The 23,573-nt window shown below is 41.1% G+C and overlaps 1 protein-coding gene across 3 annotated transcripts; it reads right to left on the bottom strand.

Annotated features, from left to right (window-relative positions):
• Positions 1 to 2,357: 2,357 nt before the first annotated feature.
• On the bottom strand, positions 2,358 to 23,176 carry stom (stomatin). Of its 3 annotated transcripts, XM_066645843.1 has the most exons (8): positions 18,558 to 18,705; positions 17,449 to 17,481; positions 14,006 to 14,115; positions 12,214 to 12,286; positions 7,744 to 7,826; positions 6,959 to 7,162; positions 6,351 to 6,485; positions 2,358 to 5,713 (listed from the first exon to the last, which is right to left on the bottom strand). In XM_066645843.1, the coding sequence occupies exons 1-8, from the start codon at positions 18,616 to 18,618 to the stop codon at positions 5,525 to 5,527; spliced, it is 888 nt and encodes a 295-aa protein (XP_066501940.1). In that variant the 5' UTR covers positions 18,619 to 18,705; the 3' UTR covers positions 2,358 to 5,524. The 3 variants fall into 3 exon arrangements, with proteins under 3 accessions (XP_066501940.1, XP_066501942.1, XP_066501941.1); XM_066645845.1 differs by lacking the exons at positions 17,449 to 17,481; positions 18,558 to 18,705 and adding an exon at positions 23,052 to 23,176; XM_066645844.1 differs by lacking the exon at positions 17,449 to 17,481.
• Between the last annotated feature and the right edge of the window lie 397 nt (positions 23,177 to 23,573).

Raw genomic sequence — 23,573 nt, forward strand, 5'->3', positions numbered from 1 at the left:
GCAATCATCAAAAGATAATATTGACTATGACTGGTTATAGATCGTACAGTATATAGGTTTTAGCAAGACTGTCGCTAAACTAAGAAACCTCCATACATGGAGATTCCTGGGCTTTTAATGAGACACGTCTGTTTCTTGTTCCTTTTGCATGTTTGCATCTAAACTGTCTCTTTTTTTTTTTTTTTTGTCTAAGAACTGATTTGTTTTCTTTTAAAGTGACCAACATTAAGGGCTTTAAACAGCAACACTGGCTTTACTAGGAATCTCAGCAAAGCATTTGCACTTGTTTTGTTAGTTCATTTAATGTTAAATTTTGTAACTGAAATGATGCCATTCCTCGTGTCATAGTGCCTCAATAGCAATTCTCAATAAAACACAATGGCCACCGTGACCTTGTTCGTGTCTCTCTTCTCCACCATGACCTTACAGAGTGGCTGCCACTGAACTTTATGAACCACCTGTAGGTCCACGCTTTGGGAACTGTATCATGAAGATGTAGAAGATGAGGGACCTCAGATTTTCTACATTTTGAAATGAGCAGAAGCATGCACCAGTTTACCCAGCAGAAGTGTGTCCTATTTATTTTTAAAACAAATATAGGTAGGGAAGGTGACTCGTCCTGAAAAATGTTTTTTTGTATATTTCTTAATGCTAATAACATTCCACTAGAAATTAGTAAAATAAAACTGACAACATGAAGATTGAGCCACTATAATAGGGTGACCAGATCTGAGATGGTGAAAGAGGACACGCCTCCGGGGGGGAGGAGCTCCCGCCCCTCGCTGCAGTTGTATGCTTAGCTGAACCTGTGTGCGCTTTTAGGTCCTTTACACCTTTATTTGCTACACGAAACATGGGAATTTCTTTTTTAATTCATCTGAGAACTTACATTTACGTTTCGTCATAGCTGCTCGAGATGAGGGTAGGTACATGAGCTTTGCCTGACGTAAACAAGGACTACTGACGTGCAGACTGACCAATTAAATATTTACAGAGAAGGTTATCGACCAATAACGGTAGCTCTACAGTCAGACCGTCCAATCAGAAGATTTTAAGCTACTTCACCACGCCCCTTCCCCACTCGAGCGAACCAATCAGAGTAGGGGAGGGCGGGACTAGTTTGTGAACGAAACTTCTCGAAGTTCTATGTAAGCTCTAGAAAAACAAAATGCCGGACGTTTGTGAAATTCCGGCCGGACATGTTTTTTAAGTCTAAAAAAGAGGACATGTCCGGGTAAAAGAGGACGTCTGGTCACACTACACTTTAAAAGTTACAGGACTATTAAAAACTCCATCCATTTACTTCTATTCAACTAAATGAGTGGATGGCTTGCCTTCCTACCTACAACACCTCTCTACACGCATGCGCCGGCTGGGATGCTGAATAGATAGAGGTAGCTGTTGGGTGATTTCTTACATGTGAATGTCACATAAGGTAAGCGGATTATGTTTGAACATGGCACCCTGGACACCTCACTCTCTCACAAACATCAGTTTGGACACCACAGAGTTCATTAAGAGGTGATACTGCTATAGAGATATTGCTGTGAGGAGCAGGGACCAAGGCAGGAAAACGTGCCAGCTTTGTATTTATTTGTTTGGCTGGTACTGCATATAAAACACAAAAAAAAAGTGCCCGGCTTCCTACATAGTGGACTTCACAGATTATAAAACTATTAGTACACTGCACTAAATGTTAGAGAGGGAGTTGTAAAATTGTCTCAGGCAATGACATCATGTGCCATTCCTGTGGTTTTAGAAGGGGTGTGTAATGGAGGGGGCACTATTTGGTGGATGGAATATAACTCAGTCCTGAATGTCTTTGTGGTTCCATCTCATGACTGAGCAGTTTCTCTTTCCTGCAGCAGGGGGAGCTACAGGACAGTTGTCACCATCCTCATTTAGATCAGTCACTTCTTTGTAATGTCTCTTGAAACATGTCGCTATAAAACTGTCCATGACCAAACAACAGCTTTAAACTGGACAAAAAAAAAAAATATATGTTTGTTTTACAAGTTTTCCACCACCAAGAATTCAGGTAGACGTCCTTGAATGTTATTTCTGTCATTAAACACGTCTGACCAAACTGTTTACAGTACAACAGAGAGTCTGGCTTTGGCCTTCAGGAAACATTCTCTATGAAGATGCTATTTTGGGCTTAAATTGATGACAGTAACAGGATTCATAAACCATTTCAAGAAGAGGAGCTCCGACTCACAGTAAGTCATCATCACAACTGTGAACTCTGTTGTTTCTACTCTGTCAGCTCTGTTCAGTGTCTGTGTAATTGTCAGAAAAGCTTTATCAATGTCGCAGTAAGAAAAAAAGCAGAAGGCTGCTGGGTAAACAATTCAGGGATATTTATATTTTAAGAATTTCAGATGCAAATATTTCATTAGCATGTGAGAAATAATAATAGTAAAAAACAAAACTATATTTTACTCTGCTGTGAATACAAATGCAAGAATATTAATGAGGTTATGAAATACCTGAAGTTTGAAAAGTAAAAGTCTGAATGTCCTTCATACACAGGCAAACATACTAAGCTACTTAATTAGAAACACCTGTATAGACACCTCGTTTTCAGAGCAATCAGGGTAACAGCTAGATTTGTTTGATCTGATAGAATGGGCACTGTATCGTGAAATAATACTCATTAAAATTATAAAAAGAAAAGCATTAATGAATACAATACATTGAAGGGGGATGGGCTTCACCAGCAGAAGACCACAGCATGAATCTGCAACAATTACATGATACAGTGAGATGAACATGGACTATATAAAATAATAATAATAAAAAATGCTCTGCACCTTGTTGAATCCAAGCCACAAACAACTGAGGGTGTTCTGAGAGTTAAGGCAGGCCCTACCTACTAATTAGACTGGTGTTCCTAATAAAGTGGCCAGTGAATAGATGTGAAGGTCCATATACACAAATCACAGCTTGTCAGAACAACGCTTTGTATCTTCATTTAGTCCGCTTCGCACGTTTATTTTTTTACATCATGTTACAGCAACAGTTGCCTTGCTTAGAATCTACCAGACGTTTTTGTTCTTTCAACTGCAAAGCTGCCTTATTGGAGATAAATGGTTTTGTTCTGACAGTGACACTATATGGCCTTCCAAAAGTTCTCTCCTATCATTCATTCATTCATTCATTCATTCATTTATTATCTGTAACACAACGAGAACACACCACACTCCTCACAGACAGTCACCCGGAGGAAACCCACGCCGACACAGGGAAAACACACCACACTCCTCACAGTCAGTCACCCAGAGGAAACCCATGCAGACACAGAGAGAACACACCACACTCCTCACAGACAGTCACCCGGAGGAAACCCACGCAGACACGGGGAAAACACACCACACTCCTCACAGACAGTCACCCGGAGGAAACCCACGCAGACACAGAGAGAACACACCACACTCCTCACAGACAGTCACCCGGAGGAAACCCACGCAGACACAGGGAAAACACCACACTCCTCACAGACAGTCACCCAGAGGAAACCCACGCAGACACAGAGAGAACACACTACACTCCTCACAGACAGTCACCCAGAGGAAACCCACGCAGACACAGAGAGAACACACCACACTCCTCACAGACAGTCACCCGGAATAAACCCACGCAGACACAGGGAAAACACACCACACTCCTCACAGACAGTCACCCAGAGGAAACCCACGCAGACACAGAGAGAACACACCACACTCCTCACAGACAGTCACCTGGAGGAAACCCACGCAGACACAGGGAAAACACACCACACTCCTCACAGACAGTCACCCGGAGCGGGAATCGAACCCACAACCTCCAGGTCCCTGGAGCTGTGTGACCATAAGTGACAGCAAGCACACATAGCCTTTAGAAAAATAAATGTAAAGATCATGGTAGTTTCAGTAGCCGTATATTACTTTTCTGACAGTTGAAATGATTATGGCACAATACAAAATTAGAAAAAAAGTTAAATGTAGCAGAGTCAAATAAAACGTATACGATTTTGTCTATTCCTTACTACACCACATTTAATGTTCCTAAACGCACTCATGCATATCTTTGGCGATCTCTTGACCCAGTCCAAGAAAAAAAATATCTATTTATATATAATAAATCATGGAAATCAAATTCACATTCAGCAAACGTACAGATGTAACAGTCTGCCACTGTGTAACGATGCAATTTGTCGCAGTCAGGAACTAAACTTGTATTTCTGTTTTTGCCATTTTACTTTTTTGCATAAAAATAAAACACTCGCACTTTGAATCAAATCTTCTGACAATAACTGAAATCTCAGAAGGTATCAGAGATACAAGGTTATTTTCCAACAGCATTAATTTAATGACTTTTCAAAACAGCCTAGATATGAAGAACGCTAATCCAGCTCCGGATATGACAAATTAGCTCTAAAAAAATTATAAATCATAGTATATATTAAATTCATATGAATATCATGAAATCTGTAAAAAGCCTAAAATCTAAACTGTGAAAACTGCAAAGTGTTTGATTATGGCTTAAGGCTTCATAACGACAGATATGAACATTAATTATAACAGCTCTTTCACAGAGAACGATAGGCACGCGGACAAACTGTTAAAGTAATGCTGCACCATTTCTGGACCAAACATTACACAGCTATTCAGCTTCCACTATACTGCTCAAACTCCACTAAATACACACACGCAATATAAGCACAGACATTGATGAGGGGAATAAATGCTAATTATTCAACAGTGCATCCAAAGGTAACGTCAGTAGTAAATGGCACTGCCCTGTACACTCTTAAAAATAAAGGTTTCTGAACTGTTCTTGCACTGAAATAACAGACCTACCGTACGGCCACACACAAGAAAACAACACAGAAGCCCAAACTAAATTTACCATCACTTTCAGCATGTCCACGCGTATTATTCAAAGTCATACAGGAGGCCTGCTTTACTCTAAAGAAAATAAACAAACACATTTTTTGAAGTTCAGTTTTAGAAGTTGGTTACTTCTGTTGCATTTTACCGTTAAAATAATAGCAGTTACTAGTTTGGCATTCTCATTTATTTCATGGCTTAAACATTAAGTAACAAAGTTCCAAAGTCCCGTTTTCCTTCATCGATCATTTCCTCTGAAACATCACCCGAAGAAATAAATGACTTGTTCTTAAACACTGTTTTAATGACAGTTTAATAAAGAGTGGCCTGTCACTTTCATTTTCTACTGAACCCACCATTAAATGCTTTGTAGGGAACCGAAAGTTATTTCTATGGCATACGGCACCTTTATATTGAAGAGTGTACCTATGGATTATGAGGCAGATTATTAGGCTTTCCATTAAAGACCCTGAACTACAGCGAGTGTCTGTTACTGTGTACATGAGTCTGAAGGAGTCTGTATGTCAGTTGCTTTAGGAGAATGTATTTCTGTTGCATAAGATCTGACTTCCTCAGTGCGTTCATGCTCATTTTTATACTGATTAAAACTGTGTTATTATACTGTGGGTATGTAGAGATGGAGAGAGAGGAGCTCAGTGTTTGAGGAAGCTCTGCATCATGTCGATAGGAAGAGGGAAGATAATGGTGGAGTTTTTCTCGGCTGCAATGGTGTTGAGTGTCTGCAGATAACGCAGTTGTAAAGCGGACGGAGACTCGGCAATCACCAACGACGCTTCCTTCAGAGCACGGGACGCGTTCATCTCTCCCTCGGCAGCTATGACCTACACAGCCAAACAGAGAGCTGTTAAACTCAATCTGAAATCAACCTGGACCTTTGTTAGTTAATGCCCTACATCATATTTAAACACAGTCCAAAGTAGCATGTTATTAGAAAGACACTGATCTATGTGTAGTGACTGTTGCCCACAGCTGAACATCTGCTGGCATTAGTCTACACATAGGCCACTGTTCTTTACAGATCTAGGCACTGTTCTCTAAATGTGTGAGTGATGAACTGAAAGACTTTCTCACTTCTGCATTTGTGTTTCTATTACTGTATGTTGACCTGTGATTTATTTCTAGGCCAGTGTGTGAGCACATACCACATGCTCTTACTTTCTTTTTTAAAAAGATTGTGACAAAAGTAATAAACAATACAGCTACACATTATTTACATTAAATAAATATAAAAACAGCATTAAGTCATGTTTTTAAGAGACAAGCACGGACTAAATGAGCATGAAATATACAGTGACACGCACACACACAGGCACACGCGCACACAGTCACGCACGCAGGCACACGCACGCACACATACACACGACCATTTAACACTACAGCTTTATTGAGTTTGTAAAGCCGTCTGAGTTTATATGTTTGTATGTATGTGTAAGTGTATGCATTGTGTCTGTAACTCACCTTAGCTCTGGCCTCCCTGGCTGCCTCAGCCTCAGCAGCCATGGCTCTCTGGAGCTGCAGTGGCAGTTTAACATCCTTGATTTCCACTCTCTCCACCTTAATTCCCCAGTCATCCGTCGCATCATCTAAAGTGCTCTGTTAAAGAGACAGTGTTCAGCAGATGTGTTCATGTTCACGCAGGACAGCAGGACTCTAAATATAATGACACACTGGTGGGTGATGGGAAAACCTGTAGTATTTTGCATTCAACACAACTTTCTTCTATGCTTTGCATTAATTGCTGTTTATATCATCAAAAGGCTTCAAAATATAGCTGTTAGGTGTTGTTTTTCACTAGGTTAAGAGGTTAAATAGGCTCCACAGTGGCATACGTGTCTAAACACTGGCCTTATTATAACGAGCCCGTGAATTTTCTGATAGAGTAGGATGGCCAATGCAAGTGTCTCTAACTAATGCACCGAAATCAGGCAGGGAGTGTTCTCCTCCAAGCAGCTCTAGAGTAAAAAAGCTTCCCCAGAACCTCTACATTCATATCCCTCTGCTCTAACACACCTGATACACCTAATCACCCAGTGAGCCTTTCCTCACCAGTAGAACAGTGGTCATACCTGCATGCTGTGAGCAATCTCCTCACGGTCAGACAGGATCTCTGCCAGGTTCTTTGTGCCCAGCACATTCCTCAGAGTGGTCTGTGCCAGCAGACGGGTGGCAGCATCAGCGTTGGTGATGTTAGCCACAGCTAGAGTGGCATTCTGCACTCGATAATAGACCACACCATCCACGCTTACTGTCACTGAGTCTTTAGTCAGGACCTGGGGACCCAGAAATTTAACATATTAATAAATAAATAAATAAAAATCAGAGTAAAAGGTATTTTTGTATATTCTATATTTTACCCAGCAGTTTCCTGTTTCTCACTGAAGTTAGTCCATGTTAATGTACAGCCATAATTACTTTTACATGCCTATTGCTTTTAAGCTCTCTGTATTTCTATTAAACTTTTATATTCACATGAACTCTGCTGTGCTTTATAGAGCCTTCAGCGGGAATGTGTGGGATAGAGACTGAAAATGTGAATGTAAGTTAATGTTCCGTTTTTGGGACATCAAACAATTAAATATTACAGTGCCTTCATGGGTGGTACTGTATAACGATGGTTGACATAGTGAATCTGTGTTCACATGCTTCATTGAATTAATAAAATATGTATTTATTTTTATGTGGTCTTTAAGTGCAGCGTTCTCAGAGCCTCTTTTCTGCTCATCTAAAGCCACATTGTTTCCAGGCAACACTCAAGACCAAACCACAGGAGATGTGAAAAGTGTTCATGTGGGTGAATGTGAAAACATATATGTGCATGTGTGTGTGTGTGGGTTGCAAACTTATATCTCACCTCCTGAGGGGGGATGTCGAAGGTAATTGTTCGCATGTCCACATTAATGAAGCTGTCGGTGCAGGGCAGTATGAAAAATAGACCTTCAGGGTGACCACAAAACACAGACAGACACAGAGAGAAAATAATAATTAGATTTTTACATCATGTTCTGTGTAATAATATTTAATAAGATCATCTGATAATATTTAATACAAATTAAAATAAAAAATAAAAAACACACAAATGCTTGGAATAAAACCTTTGTTCTTTTGCTTAGAAAGTTATTAAAAACACAACCTGTGCATGAGGGGGGGATAAAGCTAATTGACGCTCAAATCCTATGGAAACTAACCCCAAGTGCATCTGAGTTGGGCTGTGGGCAAGGTCTCACCTACAGTTTACACTCTGTGTACATTTCCCTTAACCACAATACTTTCATATTCAAGTTTGTTAAAGTGAATTACTTCTGAAGAACTTTTTGGTAAATGCCATGCACTTTCAAAGCAATCAGTAAAACTCTACAGAGGAATTACACTCCCTGACACCTCAACACCCACTGAACATCCACCCAGGCTTACGATTCGGTTGTCCATCCTAAAGTGGCTGTTGACACAACTATTGAGGACTGATGAGCTGTAGATTTGTTGTGAGAGCGCTGCTGAGTAAAAACACCTGTGGTACAAGCTTGCGCCACATGCTCATCAAACACCCCTTCTGAAATCAAGGGTACGGACTGGCAGCTTGCCCCACTTTACACACAGTAGGAGGGTCTACTCTTCAGACTACCCTTATGAGTAGATTTAGCAACAGTATTGTGAGGATATGATGGCATTCAAGCATGTGAACACTGGTGATGTCAGCGACTGATTCTGAACGATTAGTTCCGGCTCATAAATATCATGCTCATCTCAAAAGGCACCGGATGGAGCACCATCACTCCAGAGAATGCAGTTCCACAACTTCACAGCTGGCACATGGCATTGGGCATGATGACCTATATGATTTCAGCACCTTGCATTGTCAGAATAAAAAGGTACTGTCACGGAAGCTACAAACAATAAAAGGTACAGCAGTGGACATTAATATTTGTATGATTACCCTACAGATCTGTGCCAAATAAAATAGTCCTGGAGATGAAAAATCAACATGTAGCTGAAACCACAAATAAGGGATATCTACAAACTTTTGGCCATGTATTTTCAGTACTAATCCAGAAGCTCTCTTCCTAGAACACATGACAATGGCCTTCCTCACAAAGAACACCAGTCTCTCTGTGTAGACTCGTGTCTGTGACTGGATTCGGCGATAATGCCTATAACACCATCCTCGGCTTTGCTTTGATATTACCGCGATGGTACAATACGAAAGCACTTTCTAACACGGCACAAAGGTTTACAAATGTATGAATTAAACATTTTCTGTTTCATTTCTGCATGGACAAAACAGTTGGGTCCACCGAGAGCTGCTTGTGCAGGTAGTAAATCTTCCAGCAGCTCTATGAGGACGATGTACACGCTCCGTCTGATGGATTCAGATGTTCACTCCACTGAAGTCTCCCCAGATTTACAAGTACATATGCCTATAAACTGCAGGGTATGGATGTCTTCTCATTCAGATTGTATCTCCTAAACCCCTACTGCTGAATAAAGAATCAAACGCTGGGAGTGATAATGCTTGCCAGAGTTAAGCTGGGTAGGATGTGATGAGGAAGGCAATCAAGTTGGTTCAAGAGAGCCCTGGCTCTGGAAATCCTCATTTTCAGTATGTACGGCATACTTTTCCCATAGTCTGAAAAGGAAACTGGGATGTGGGCCAGACAGCAGATTGGATTTGTTACTCTGCTTTGCCCTGGTCTAGTGTGGTGCACTTCAGGAAGTAGTGGAAAATTCCAAACATTCCCACACTTTTATTGGGGGTGGGTTGGTATTGTTTGTATACATTTTTAAAAAGTGTCAAAGGTCAAATGTTCTTGACAAGCAAAGAGAAACAGCGTTGGGTTATGGATACATTACTTAATAAGGATTGTGGAAGGGCCAAGGGGGACAGAAGAAAACTCCTCGTTGGTTTCAACTCATTACTAGCTTTCAGTGCAACAGTGACAACACAGCTGACTACTTCTAATGATAGCCACTTCCTTCAGCGCTGTAATCCAGATGGAAATTTGTGGGAATGCCGCAAGGTCACATTCCAAAAGTGCAGGGCATGCTGGTCCAAATTTGAACCAGAGATAAGTTACAGTTGAGCACAACATGAGTGTGCATGTAGAGCATGGCTTACCCAACTGAAATGTGATGTAACAACTCGTTATACCCTTGTGTAGGCACCAAAAACTCTTTGCATTTAACAATGCAGCTTAAGAGAATGCAGAGACCTAGACCCAGGTCAGCAAGCAGAGGTCATAGTGGAAAGGATAATTCCACCCTGTTTGTGCTGGATTATTCATCAGAGACCAATCCAAGGTATGCCTGTACCTCTTCAAAAGGCTGCTGCATAACTCTAGAAGCTAAAAACTGATGCTTTTACTGCTGTAGCTCGGCGATTTTACAAATGGCGAGTTTGTGCTGGAATCGCGATTCTCTAGTGGCGATTAGAATTTGAATCACTTTCTTGGCCACTGTGCCTCACACAGAGGAATATGTTCTCTGCGCCGTAACGCAATCCATGCAGTGAAACACACATTTACACACACCCCCTGGTGAACACTAAGGGGCAGAGAGCACACATGCCTGGAGCGGTGGGCAGCACAGGCACTTCAGTTATGACCGCTCTGGTCATCTAACCGGCAACCTCCCAGTTCCCCAACCACCAGGCCAAGGCTGGCCCTATTTTTTTTTTTATCATATTATACTAAATTTGCCTAGTGGAAAGGCAAAACAGCTGAGTAGAGTAGTGTAGGTGCAATGGAAAAGTGCAGGGCACATCAGCGGAAGGGGGAAAAAAAAAACAAAAAAAACATCTGTAATCTGGTACTCCCCGAGCAGTAGCTGAGGCTTGAAAATATAAAAGAAACTGTTGAACTGTAATGGCATCATGTAATGCACCACCATCAAACATTCTGCATGTGTAGTTAAAGCCGGTCCATCATATAACGCATCTTATGACATTGACCTGACCATGACCAATGAGTGGGGACCGTCTAAGAAAATTCCCTGACGCACAACCGCTCCTCATCATACATCACAGCTCTATGGCAACAGAGCCAAAGCTCGTGAAGATGGCCATCAATTCCGCAGCCCTGGTCCATTAAGTAAATTAGCTGGCTGCAGTGAGAGACAGAAAGGCTGCATTCTTCAGTAGCCTGTGGATATATATATGGTCACTTAACTTTAAGATAAGATTACCTAAGGCCTTTGCAGAGTATGACTGATGATAACCATTCATATCTGATATGGTCAGCCTTTACTCTCAGAAACCCGTGAGTGAGTCAACCTTTAAATTAAACCAAATCACCACGGCTGTTTCACTGCACCATTCTCTCAACAGAGCACATTTCCTGAATCGGATTTCAGTTCATTCCAGTTTTGTTTTAAAGCTCTGCTGTGTTTTTTTCTGCTTACACCAACAGTTCAACTTCTGCAATTGTTCTTTGTATTCATCAGATTCGATCTCTGCTGGCAGTTCAAATCTCTTCCACTGCAGACAGAAGTAGAGAATGTAGGACAGCGGAAACAGAAGAAAAAAAAAAAAAAAAAGAAACATGCACATTGTTTACGCTCATTATCACAGCTGCTTAGGCGGACCACCGTGATGCAGCAGCAAACAAGTGGCTTTTTTCATGTACACAGACCTCGTGATCTCTCCAAGCATTTTCAGAAATAAACAGCCTGGAAAACGACACGTCTCTGACCACAAAAGGCCAAGAGGAGAATGTGAGTGATTACTGTAGATGCTGCACTTTGAGATTTCATATTCCAGTATTGCCAGTGGGTACATCTTAAAGCCTTCAACTCCAAGTCTGTCTCATTGCGCCCAGAATTGGTCCTGCCATCACATCCAGCCACAAAGCAAGTCCATTCCTTTATACTGTGTCACAACTGCCTGACAAGGACCAACACACAATGCTTCAAAATATTAAATAACATTGCAATGACAGCCATTCAAAGCTGGGAATTATTTTCTACCTTCTATTGAGCTGCCATTTTTTGCTGTAGAGTTATGAAATATATATTTTACACATGTATTATTCAGTCACTACTATGAATTAAACAGTAAATACAAAGAAATTTGGTGACAACCATGAACTACTGGATGGTGAATTCACTCTGTCAGTGTCTGGCCTGTGTGAAAACATGAATGAGTCTGTAATAGATAAAGAATTCTTTTGGAACGTCAAGATATTCAAGAATTCAATAGCAAAACATTTTAGTTTATTAAGTTTGTTTTGTTTAACTTTAACCGTGTATTTTAGTTTTATTTTGATTCGTCTGGATTCATGGCTTGATCAATGTAACATTTTGGTCAACATGTTTGTTTTACAGTCTTTCGTACCTGGTCCTTTGGCTCCTCCTCGCAGTATACGTCCCAGACGGAAGATTATAGCCCGTTCATACTCCTTCACTATCTACAGAAATGGAAAAAAAAAAAAAACATTTAGGTCTGTTTCTCCTAGGTCTTCTGCATCAAGTGTAATAATCAGATTTGGTGGTTATTGTGTGCAGTAAATAAAATGTGTACATTTGAACCCTGCTTCCTATTACCATCAGTATAAAAGGCACCGTCTTACGTCTAACTCGTCTGAATGACTTCATTCATATCGCCATTATCCCATTAATTTTTCATTGTTCCATTATTTGGAAAAAACAAAAGAGCGTACATTCCCTTAAATTAAACATAGCACTTGAGAACACAAAATGTTACATCGACTGGGTGGACTCCTACTTCTGGGCAACCTGGTGCTGTGTGTAGTGCCAGGAACACTGTGTGTAAAGGCAGGAAACACTGCTCTCTTCAAATAACAACACTAACACCTGATATAACGTAGGGAAGTACACCCTTAACAGAGCTTCCCAGTAGACCGTGATTTTTCAGGCATCCGGTGTCGGGAGCTGCAGGACTGGACTAGAAAACCAAGGTCAAATAGCTTTATCATTATCTGAGAAGTGTGTGAAAGCAGGAAAACACAAGCATGTGTGACGACTAGAAAGCCTACAGATTTCACAAACCTCAGTTTTCACAGACTGTCTCTTGTGAAAACCACGGAGGTCTAGCAGGGGTTTTTCAAAATTACATTCTTTCAGGACTGACATTTTTGATTGAGGCTAATTCAATTCAATTTTCTAGATTGTGTATGTGAAAACTGCCCTGATTCCACAAAGCTTTAAACATATCAACAACACCTGTGATGTAGTATTAAACCCCTAGCTGCCCTTTACATTCATTTAAAATGTCATGGGTCAATCCTTTAACATTCTCTTTACAATAACTTCCACAGAAAGCTATTAAATGATTTCCATTTTTCTGTGAAATTTCTATATTGTCCTCAAACAAGAAAAGCCTCAAAAAAAAAAAAAAATCACAAACACTAGATTTCCTAAGCGACTTCAGAAAACGTCCCAGTCATTTTTGGTGTTGACTGTAAAATGCAACCGCCCACGTTCTTCTGAAAGGATGCAACCACAGCCTACGGAGATAGTTTTGATCACAGACAGAAGACTCAGTTAAAAGAAACAGGTGATGATTCACACATTCACTTTTACTATTTTTGCAACATCTCTGTCAAATCCTGACGGTCTAGTCAAAATATTCAGTGTTTCTTAATCATCGGTTAATATCTAATGGCAGTGTATGAATTAATAGAGAAAAAGGATGGCTTGGACTATTTCACGTCTAAAAATACATTAATGAAACTACTGTTCATCTAGTCCATAATAATCTATCGTCATTTAGCTTTAAATGCTGTCTTTCTGCTCTATTCTGTTACTACTACCATAACACTGCTCAAAGCAGGAAATATCCAGGCTTAATATCATCACTGTCCTTTTGACCAGGGGTTGCTAGGCAGCCCACGGGCCTGTCTTGACTCATTAAAGGATGATCAGCAAAGAGCATTAGCACAGCATGAACTTAACAGGGCTGTACATGTGCTCCAGTGGAGGACTGGTAGAACCACCAGTACAAGAACGTGAGGTTACAGCACTTTGATGCTATTGTAACAAAAAATGCAGGTGTTTAAAATGACGATGCAGGTGTCATGTAGACGAGAAATAAAGATTTTATATTAAAAATATAACCTAGCATTTAATGGTGTATATAACCAGGAATATCCAACCATGGAAGTTACCTTGATGCACATCCATATGGAGATGGGCAGAGTAAAGAGGGTCAGCAGGATGGAGAACAGCACCAGTAGCCACCCACATAGTCCGATATCACTGTCGGAGCTTTCCAGAGCTAAAACATAATCAGAGGAAGCAAACAAGAGGTTGTTAAGATTTTTAAAGTCAAAACACCGAGGTGTGTACATCCTAACTCCTCAAAATAGAAAGAGAAAATGCTGCCTACGAAATCATAGCCACTCGCATTCACCCAGGGGTACAGCATATGATGCCTTTTAGAACATTACCATGCATTCATTTGTTAATTGATCTATCACAACTGATTTTTTGCAAAATTACAACTGACAAGCTTCTCTCTCACACACTCAGCGAATTAAAACACTAATTTCTCCACCAAACAAGAAACCTGCAGTTAAAATGGCAAAAGCAGTGAAATATTGGACAAAGAAATGGTGGAAAGGTGTAACACAGCTTCGCACAAATCTGTACGAGAGAAAGGTATTTTATTTTTATTCCTGAAGATGACGAACCTATTAAAAGAGGCCTATTTGGACAGGACAAGTTTAGATAATGGATCCAATGGAAAATGGATCTTAAAGGACCCCACCCACCCACCCTCCCAAGCCACTGTCTGTTCTCACTGCTGGTGAGTACAGAAGCATGCAGTCCAGAACCAGTCGGTTCCGATGCAGCTTCTTTCCCTATGTCATTAAGATGTTGACCAGCCAGGACCACAGTGATCTGGTCGACAGTCATCACAATCAATCCATCTTACAAACTCATTCTGCATCTGCACTTTACGACAGGAACTGTAAATTACTGCATCCTCCAGGTCACAGTACTTCTCAAACCCTTTCCACCTATACTCTAACGCTCATGTGTAATTAGTTAAAGTAATACTTACTTCTTCGTAGCTATATCTCTTTATACATTTCAATACTGAATTTTTAATATATGTGCATTTTAATGTAAAAGAGAATGTTAAGCTGTGTACATACTAAGGATGTATATCTTCACCACTAATGTCGATTCGATACGCATCTCGATACACTGCCACCGATACGATATAATTGCTATACACTGAAAACCCTTGTCGATACGATGCGATACAAATCACTCCTGTTCAGGATACAATGCGATTCAAAAATTATTTGATAACGATATGACTTAATTATAAGAGGATTTGGTTTTATAAGTAATCATTCGATACAGTTAGTTGAGGTTTGAGGATGTATTAGCCTAACCCATCAGTTTTCTTAACTCAATAGCACAATTCTGCTTTACTCTCTGTAACAATCTGAGGGATGTATGCATCTGGTTGTTTTCAATGGAGTAAAACCAATACATAATATAAAAAATCCATAATTCAATACATTCAGACAGAGAATTACATTTTATTCAGTTGAATTACTCAGTTATATTCTCCGTCTATATTTATACAAAATGTATAAAACATATAAGATGAACAGTTTTCAAAAGTGCAGTATTAAAAATATGCATAGAGAAAATTATGATTTGCAACACATACTATTGTCTGCTAGACTTATCTGCTACTCCACACCGTGCCGTCGTGCCGTCACCAGGTTTGTCGTGCTACTAACGTATTTTATAGCCCCACGGCATTGCTTGCAGATTGAGTGCATCTTGTTAAGTTGACCACCTCGCTTAAAAAAACCCAAAATATGGTCACACGTTTGATTTGTGTGTCTTTTTTGGTGCATTAAATATCTCTTTGTCGTTGCTAATGCTCTCGTTTCCTTCCATTTTTGTTGTGTACGTCTGCGTGCTTGAGTCCGTGCCTGAGGACACGATGGTGCATTTATGTTGCCTCAGAAAAAAAAAAGAAATCAATAAAAAAATACGTTGACTCAGAAAATACGTTACAATAAGGAATTAATACTGCAAAACAAAACACCCGATTTAACCATGGTATTTGCCGATGCAAAAAGGCTAGAGGCGATGCACCGTAAATTCGCCCGCAAATTAAACCCGATGCAACTTGAATCTACCGGTGCAGTCGCATCGCAGACATGTGTGCCGAACCACCGATGTGAATCGGTGAATCTCCCCATCCCTAGTACATACTATACTTCAATATATGAAGTATATTGAAGTATATACCCCTCACTGGCCTTGATTTTGATCAGTAGGCTGTTCTCAGACAGTAGTGACAGTTTAACAACCCCAGTAGCTTTGCTGTGTCTGATCCACACTGTGACAGCAATGCGTAAATCAATAGCTGCTCCCATCTATTATTTTCACCAAGATTTCGACCCGAGGAGGATGGCTTCCCCCGTATGAGCCTTGGTTCCTTAGGGAGTTTTTCCTTGCCACTGTTGCTCATAGGAGGCTTGGACCCGGATCTCTGTAAAGCTGCTTTGTGACAACTTTGTTGTGAAAAGCACTATATAAATAACATTTGATTGATTGATTGATTGCTTATCCAGTGCAAATCCATCATAAACATTACTGATGTCTGTTGGTAAAATGACATTACCCCAGCTCCCCAACTAAAACTTATTCTGTCCGAATAGGGCTAAAGACTGCATTTGAGGCTCAGGAAGTTTATTACTAACAGACACACCCCTGCTGACTCAAAGGAAAGTTAAACTTTATCATGTTTGCTGTGCTTGATAAAGAATAAATATTAATTAAAACTTGTGTTTTTGTGTGAAAAATGTTTGGTAAGCTGGTTCGGTGTGAGCTTTAGAATCTACTCACACCCTGGACTCCAAACACGACATTTTGGGCATGTAGGATGTCCATATTAATGAACAAGCAACAGAGACTCCCCCCCCCCCCCCCATGACCAATGATGCTGTGTATTTTAATCAAAAGAAAAAAAAGTATTCACCCAAACTCATATGAAAAGTGACAATATCTCCATTCCTTGTTTTAGTTCCTTGAGTCATACTGCCCCCATTTACCCTTCTAATTATAACAGTGACGATGATACCAAACGTGCAAATACAATATGTCCAAAGGTTTGTACACAATCTACTGTGGGATCATCCTTAAAAGGAATAAAGTTCTTAAAACAATGCGCTATTCTACAGTCCTTATTCATTTTCAGTGTGGATCTTTAAGAGAGGACCCTACACTGACACTGGTGCAAATGGGGATCAACTTGATTTGACTAATAGCTTTGTTGTTTTGGTGTGCACCACTGTAGGTTTACATTACGTTGGGCATTTTTATATTCAAGAATCTCTACTTTCAATATCAAGATGTAGTGCATGCATTAGAATGACAAGAAAACTAACCAGGCCGTTTCTAATACCCTGGGGTACCAAATTCATTTTTTTAAAGTGAATTAGAAGAGCCATAGCACACGTCTAGTCCAAACAAGCCATGTCTTTAATAAAGCTCAAAAGGGAAACATGCTGTAAATGCTCAGCACCAAAGACATTAAGAGCAAGAAGCTCTTCCCTCCACGCTTATATCATACCTTCAGTCTCAGCAAATGTATTACGCCACTGATCTAAAAAGAGACGCCACAGTGAGAAACATGGGTGATATTCACAGTTCATTTAAGCCTTTGAGGCTTCTGCCAATAGTAACAATGTACAACACAAGGCATCACAAAAAAACACAGCACACACAAAAATATGACCATATCAAATTCATGACTATTCTACACTATTTTTTTTTTCCATACTCGACATACTAGCATCCACCCTGAGTCCCTAAATAAGGAAACAGTAATACACTGGTTTGTACCACTTTGACTCCCACTATAATTATAGGCCTCTATGGTTACGATACTTAAAGGGGAAATACACAAATTTGTCTATATTTCTACATGACTACGTTAAGATGCAAGCAAAGGCATTAAGAGTGTTTGATTCAAAAGAATGTTCTAGAGAACTCACAATTAGAACTGTGGTGATAGGAACCAGACGTCTAAACAGTTATTACAAAACAATCAGCCAAATACCTGAGATACTGTTTTATGAATCTTCATATATAAATGTAAATTATATACTATTTATTGATTTAATCTGCTCAAGGCAGGAATACAAATGAAAGGCAAAACTTGGCAAACACTTACTATTAGCAATAGTGTTTAATTACTACTAGTGTTTTCTCGCATTGTGGGGACCTTACGTAGACATCCATTCGTTTCGTGGGTGATTTTATGTTTAATTTTTCACCCGTAAAACGCGTCTTCAGCTTAAAATGTAATAATGCACGCTGTGGGGACTGGCGTGTGGTAAACAGGGTTTAGTCCCTACAACGTAGCATAAACCTGGTGAAACACACACAAACAGTTAGTCAGCACTGGGCCACGCCCACATTTCGTCCAACGAAACCAAATCTACACGGAGTAAAACCCGCACAATGAACTGTTTTAAACACTGCTAAACCAAGACATGTTTATATTTTTATTAAGAAAAGTGTTCAGAGCGTGTAGTAGCACGACGAAACACGATTTTAAGACCCAACTCTGCAGCTGAATTATCGAAAGTGCTGCGGACACTGAAGAGTGTCAAGTTACCGTTATAGTAATCTACGTTAGTGTTCGTGCGAAATGTGACATGCGCAGTGAGGTCTCACCCGCCTGTCGATCCTTTCTCCTCTGCTCTGCTATCGCACTCGTCTCTTTACTGTCATCCATCTCGCTTTCTCCTTCTTTCTGCAATGTAGCAGCTCCTTTCTCTTTCTCTAAACTATCCCCCAACTGTGCTGCTGCTGCTGGACAATCCGGGGTACAAAGGGGCGGTCACAAGGGGCGGTCTCTGATTCAACCAGAGAGCGCATGTAAACAAAGAGGCCTGAGAGAAACTCACTGGCGCCTTCTGCTGTCAAGGAGACACTCACCCCTTACATACTGCTGGCCCAAGAAAACCGTCACCGTCCATTTTGACCAATTTCACCGACCCTATAGTGCAATATTTATTCTACAATAAAACACAGGTTACTCCATGTGTTGTTGTGCATACATTGTTAAGTCCCTTCCAGTCTAAACTAATGCTGAGAACTCCCACTGGACCACCACAGAGCAGCATTCTCAGTGCTGCAGTGACAGTTGCGAGTGGATTGAACTCAGTTTTTGGAGCTTAATCCTCAGATAAAAGTTCACCAAACAAAACCCTGCAAGCATCAGCCTCCAGTGTGCAGTACCGTGTGACCACTGATTAAACATTAACTGTGACTACACGAGTCAAAAGTCTTTGACTTTATCTACAAGGTGAACCAACAAGATAAATGTCTAATAAAGTGGACACTTTATTAGCAGCACTGCTGAGCCTGATCCAGTAACACCAGCACAACACACACTACCACCACATCAGTTTCACTGCAGCACTGAGGATGATCCACCACCCGAATTATAACTGCTCTGTTGAGAATATTAGCAGTGAAGAATAAAGAGAAAGGGCGCTAACCATGTATGCAGAGCAATATGGACATTCTCTAATTGAACCAATATAGTCATTTGATCTGAGCTACACACTGTATAAATGTTTGTAATTGTAGTTATTGTTGCTTTCCAAAAATAAAATCATTTTCACTTACAAATTTTTGTGTATATTTTTTTTCCTGCCATAAAATACCCCCCTGTGGGTGACTGTCTGTGAGGAGTTGTGTGTTCTCCCCATGTCCACATAGTGCTCTGGTTTCCTTCCACAGTCCAAAACACACACACACGTTGGTAGGTGGATTGGCAACTCAAAGTCGTCCATAGGTGTGAGTGAATGTGCCGCCCTGTGAAGGACTGTCACCCCCTCCAGGGTGTGTTCCCACCATGCTCCCATGATTCCGGGTAGGCTCCAGACCCACCGCGACCCTGAACTAGATAAGAGTTACAGACAGTAAAAGAATGAATTAATACATGTGAAAGTTTTACCCATTCATTTTAGTGATTACAACTTTAATACTGTAACAATGAACAAACATAAGAAATGCAGGTTTGTTTCCCCCAAACGCTTCAGTGTATTGATAAGTTTCTTTGGGGAAAAAAAATTTAAATAAATGGAGGAAAGTGCAAGCCGTAGACATAAAAATAGCCAAGGAAAAAAAACTGCAACTTATAGAACTCCAGTATAAATCCCAATATATCCAGCCTCTGTCAGCATTGAGATTAAAGTGTTCACAGCTGCATTTTTCTATTTTGATGTACTCTTATGTTTGGGGCTTTTTATTTTGCTTTTTTAACAAGAGATGTCTCACTGTCTCTCCATATATACATACAGGGGTTGGATAATGAAACTGAAACACCTGGTTTTAGACCACAGTAATTAGTACGGTGTAGGGCCTCCTTATGCGGTCAATACGTCTTGGGAATGACATACTTTTACATTTATGCATTTGGCAGACGCTTTTATCCAAAGCGACTTACAAAAGAGGATCTAACATTCGAACTACAGCACGATTTATACAAAATACCAGGAAGTAATAAGTGCATTAAAGAAAGACATTCAGTGCAAAAGATACTCTCGATTTCTTGAATGCTGAGAGGGTTTCTGTTGCTCTGATAGTGCTTGGAAGCTCGTTCCACCAGCGTGGTACCAGAGATAAGAATAGCCTCGACTGACCTGTACGGGGGGTTGGCCGTGTTCGTTGGCGCTCCTTTGAGGAACGGAGAGGGCGGGCGCTAACGTATGGTTTTAAGAGTCTATTGAGGTAGATGGGAGCAGAACCAGTGAATACTCTGAAGGCCATCATTAGTGATTTGAATTTGATGCGAGCAGCTAAGGGTAGCCAATGCAGCTCAACTAATAGGGGCGTGACATGTGCTCTTTTTGGTTGGTTGAAGACCAGGCGTGCTGCAGCATTCTGGCTCATATGTAGTGGTCTCACAGCACAGGCCGGAAGACCTGTCAGGAGGGCGTTGCAATAGCCAAGACGGGAGATTACTAACGTCTGAACGAGAAGCTGTGTTGTATGTTGAGTTAGGTATGGCCTAATCTTCCTATACACAACCTTCACATACACAAGTCCTGCACAGTGGTCAGAGGGATTTGAAACCATTCTTCTTGCAGGATAGTGGCCAGGTCTCTACGTGATGCTGGTGGAGGAAAACGTTTCCTGACTCGCTCCTCCACAACACCCCAAAGTGGCTCAATAATATTTAGATCTGGTGACTGTGCAGGCCATGGGAGATGTTCAACTTCACTTTCATGTTCATCAAACCAATCTTTCACCAGTCTTGCTGTGTGTATTGGTGCTTTGTCGTCCTGATACACGGCACCGCCTTCAGGACACAGTGTTTAAACCATTGGATGCACATGGTCTTACTGGTGCAATGTGCAGTTAATGAAGATCCGCCACCAGGCTGCTCCAATTTAGCCATGACACCTCCCACACTACAATGACAGGTGTTTCACTTTCATTGTCTAACCCCTGTATATATGGATGGGTGCATCACTTCAGCCACCTCACATCTCTCTGGAACAGGGTAAATCTGGGCTCACCAGACCACATGACCTTCTTCCATTGCTCCAGAGTTCAATCTTTATGCTCCCTAGCAAGTTTAAGCCGTTTTTGCTGGTTAGCCTCTCTGATGAGTGGTTTTCTTAAGGCTACACAGCTGTTTAGTCCCAATCCCTTGAGTTCCCTTCACATTGTGCATGTGGAAATGCTTTTACTTTCACTGTTAAATATATCCATGTTGTACTGTTGTTTTTCTACAATTTGATTTCACGATCAATCAAGATTTTGTCCCGACCACATTCTTTCCTGGAAGATGTTTCTCCACTGTCCTTCCACGTTTTAATAATAAATTTTACTAGTTTCAGCAATCTCCTTTGATGTTGTCTCTGCTTGATGCATGCCAATAATTTGACCCTTCTGAAACAGGTGTGTTTTTTGACATGGCTGTTTAAAAAATGAAAAGCTACTCACGGCATCAGTTAGCATTAAATAACTTGTCGCCAGCTGAAACATAATCACCCATGCAGAGCCGGATCACCCTATACACTCACTACACACGCTGCGTAGGGCCCCCGCAAACTAACGAAGGCCCCCTTGTGTCAAGTTGGGGAGAGTAAGTGTATCATCAGGAGATGAGGCTAAAATATCACTAAGGATAGCAAAAGAGGAAGGGGGGGGGGGACGACTCCACAAGACTGAGCTGCAGGAACAGCAGTGGATTGTTAATAAATAAGTATGTATATAGCTGCAGGAGAGGAATACACCTTGAAGGGGGCCCCAGTCAACACACACACTCACACCTACGGACACTTTTGAGTCCTACCAACGTGTGTTTTTGGACTGTGGGAGGAAACCCACACAGACACAGGGAGAACACTCCACACAGACAGTCACCCGGAGCGGGAATCAAACCCACAACCTCCAGGCCCCTGGAGCTGTGTGACTACGACACTACCTGCTGCACCACCGTGCCGCTCCCTAATATTTCATTCTGTAATGTGGCAGCTCACCCAGGGGTGGATTGAAACAGGGCAAGCCACCAACAGAGCACTAGAGAAATAGGCCTCAAGTGCAGAGACACACAAACAACCCTAACTCTGAAAGTTAGGAACACCGAGACAAAATGAAACACAAGAGAAAAACTTTAGAGGTCAGGGGAAAAACTGATCAGCTCAGAATTGAGCAAAAGAAAACAAAGGCAAGAGAGCTTCTCAAAACAAAGGGGACTAAAAAATCATAAAGAAAAGATAATATTGAATCCCAGGAGAAACCAGAGAGAAAGCTCTTGTGGAGAAACAGAAGATAGAGACCCAGGAAAAAAAAAACTCAAGAGTGCCCAGGAGAAAACTCGAGAGCCTTTACCAAATTACCGGCCAGACTTGTGTGGCACTCTGAAAAGAGAAACCCAAGACTGAGCGCTGAGGTGTGTGTTGGCTTCCCTTAAGTAGGAGTAGCCCCAGGTGGAACCAATTGCCCAAATTAAGAGTTTCTCTGTCTCCCTCTAGTGACTGGGGGTGGCTTAGCAGGCAGCCTCGCCCCAGCCCCAGGCAGACCTCTTACACCATTCCACTTTAATGTTTCTATGTTTCAGTTCCACCTTAAATGCTGCAACGATATTCACACAATCACATTTCACAGTTTTCGTTACACCTTAAACAGTGAAGGATCTACAGGTGCCTGGACAAAACTGCTGCATCATTTACGAGAGAGAGCATCACAGAGCTGCAAGCTGGAGAACAAACAGCTATGTTTGCTTTTTTTTCTTGTATTCCACCTTAGGTGCTGTAGATGTTACAGAATTGCTCACAGAGTTCAGGTAGGTTGCTCAGGGCTCCAGGAAAGTCTGGACCGACTCTGCACCCATGCAGTAATTATCCAATGGGAGTCTCTTACCTATTTGCTTAGTTAAATCCAGGTGGTGACCTTGTTTTGGCCAGGTGTGTGTGTGTGTTGTGAGAGGGAGGACTTGTTGCAGGGGCCTATAGGTGACCCTTTAGAGCATCAGAATGACTTAAATCTGTCCTTTTACCTTGTGTATCAATGTCTAGTCTTGTTCATTATTCTTCTGCCAGGATTGTGCTACATCTATAACCCTTCCAGTTATAGAGAGTGGGCTGTAAAGCAGTTGGCTTGCTGTAAATATGACTCTCACATTGGGCTCATCGTTTCTAAGCGCATAATTTCACACACACTATTGGC

Source organism: Hoplias malabaricus, chromosome 15 (genome assembly GCF_029633855.1).
Source record: "Hoplias malabaricus isolate fHopMal1 chromosome 15, fHopMal1.hap1, whole genome shotgun sequence".
Classification (NCBI taxonomy): domain Eukaryota; kingdom Metazoa; phylum Chordata; class Actinopteri; order Characiformes; family Erythrinidae; genus Hoplias; species Hoplias malabaricus.

What these genes read in the sequence shown, in the direction of transcription:
- stom (XM_066645843.1), bottom strand. Translation starts at nt 18,618, where the DNA reads ATGGATGACAGTAAAGAGACGAGTGCGATAGCAGAGCAGAGGAGAAAG. An exon ending in TACATTTGCTGAGACTGAAG is followed by an intron (nt 14,116 to 17,448) that starts GTATGATATAAG and finishes ATTATGTTTTAG; the next exon opens with CTCTGGAAAGCTCCGACAGT. An exon ending in AGATTGCTCACAGCATGCAG is followed by an intron (nt 6,486 to 6,958) that starts GTATGACCACTG and finishes TCTCTTTAACAG; the next exon opens with AGCACTTTAGATGATGCGAC.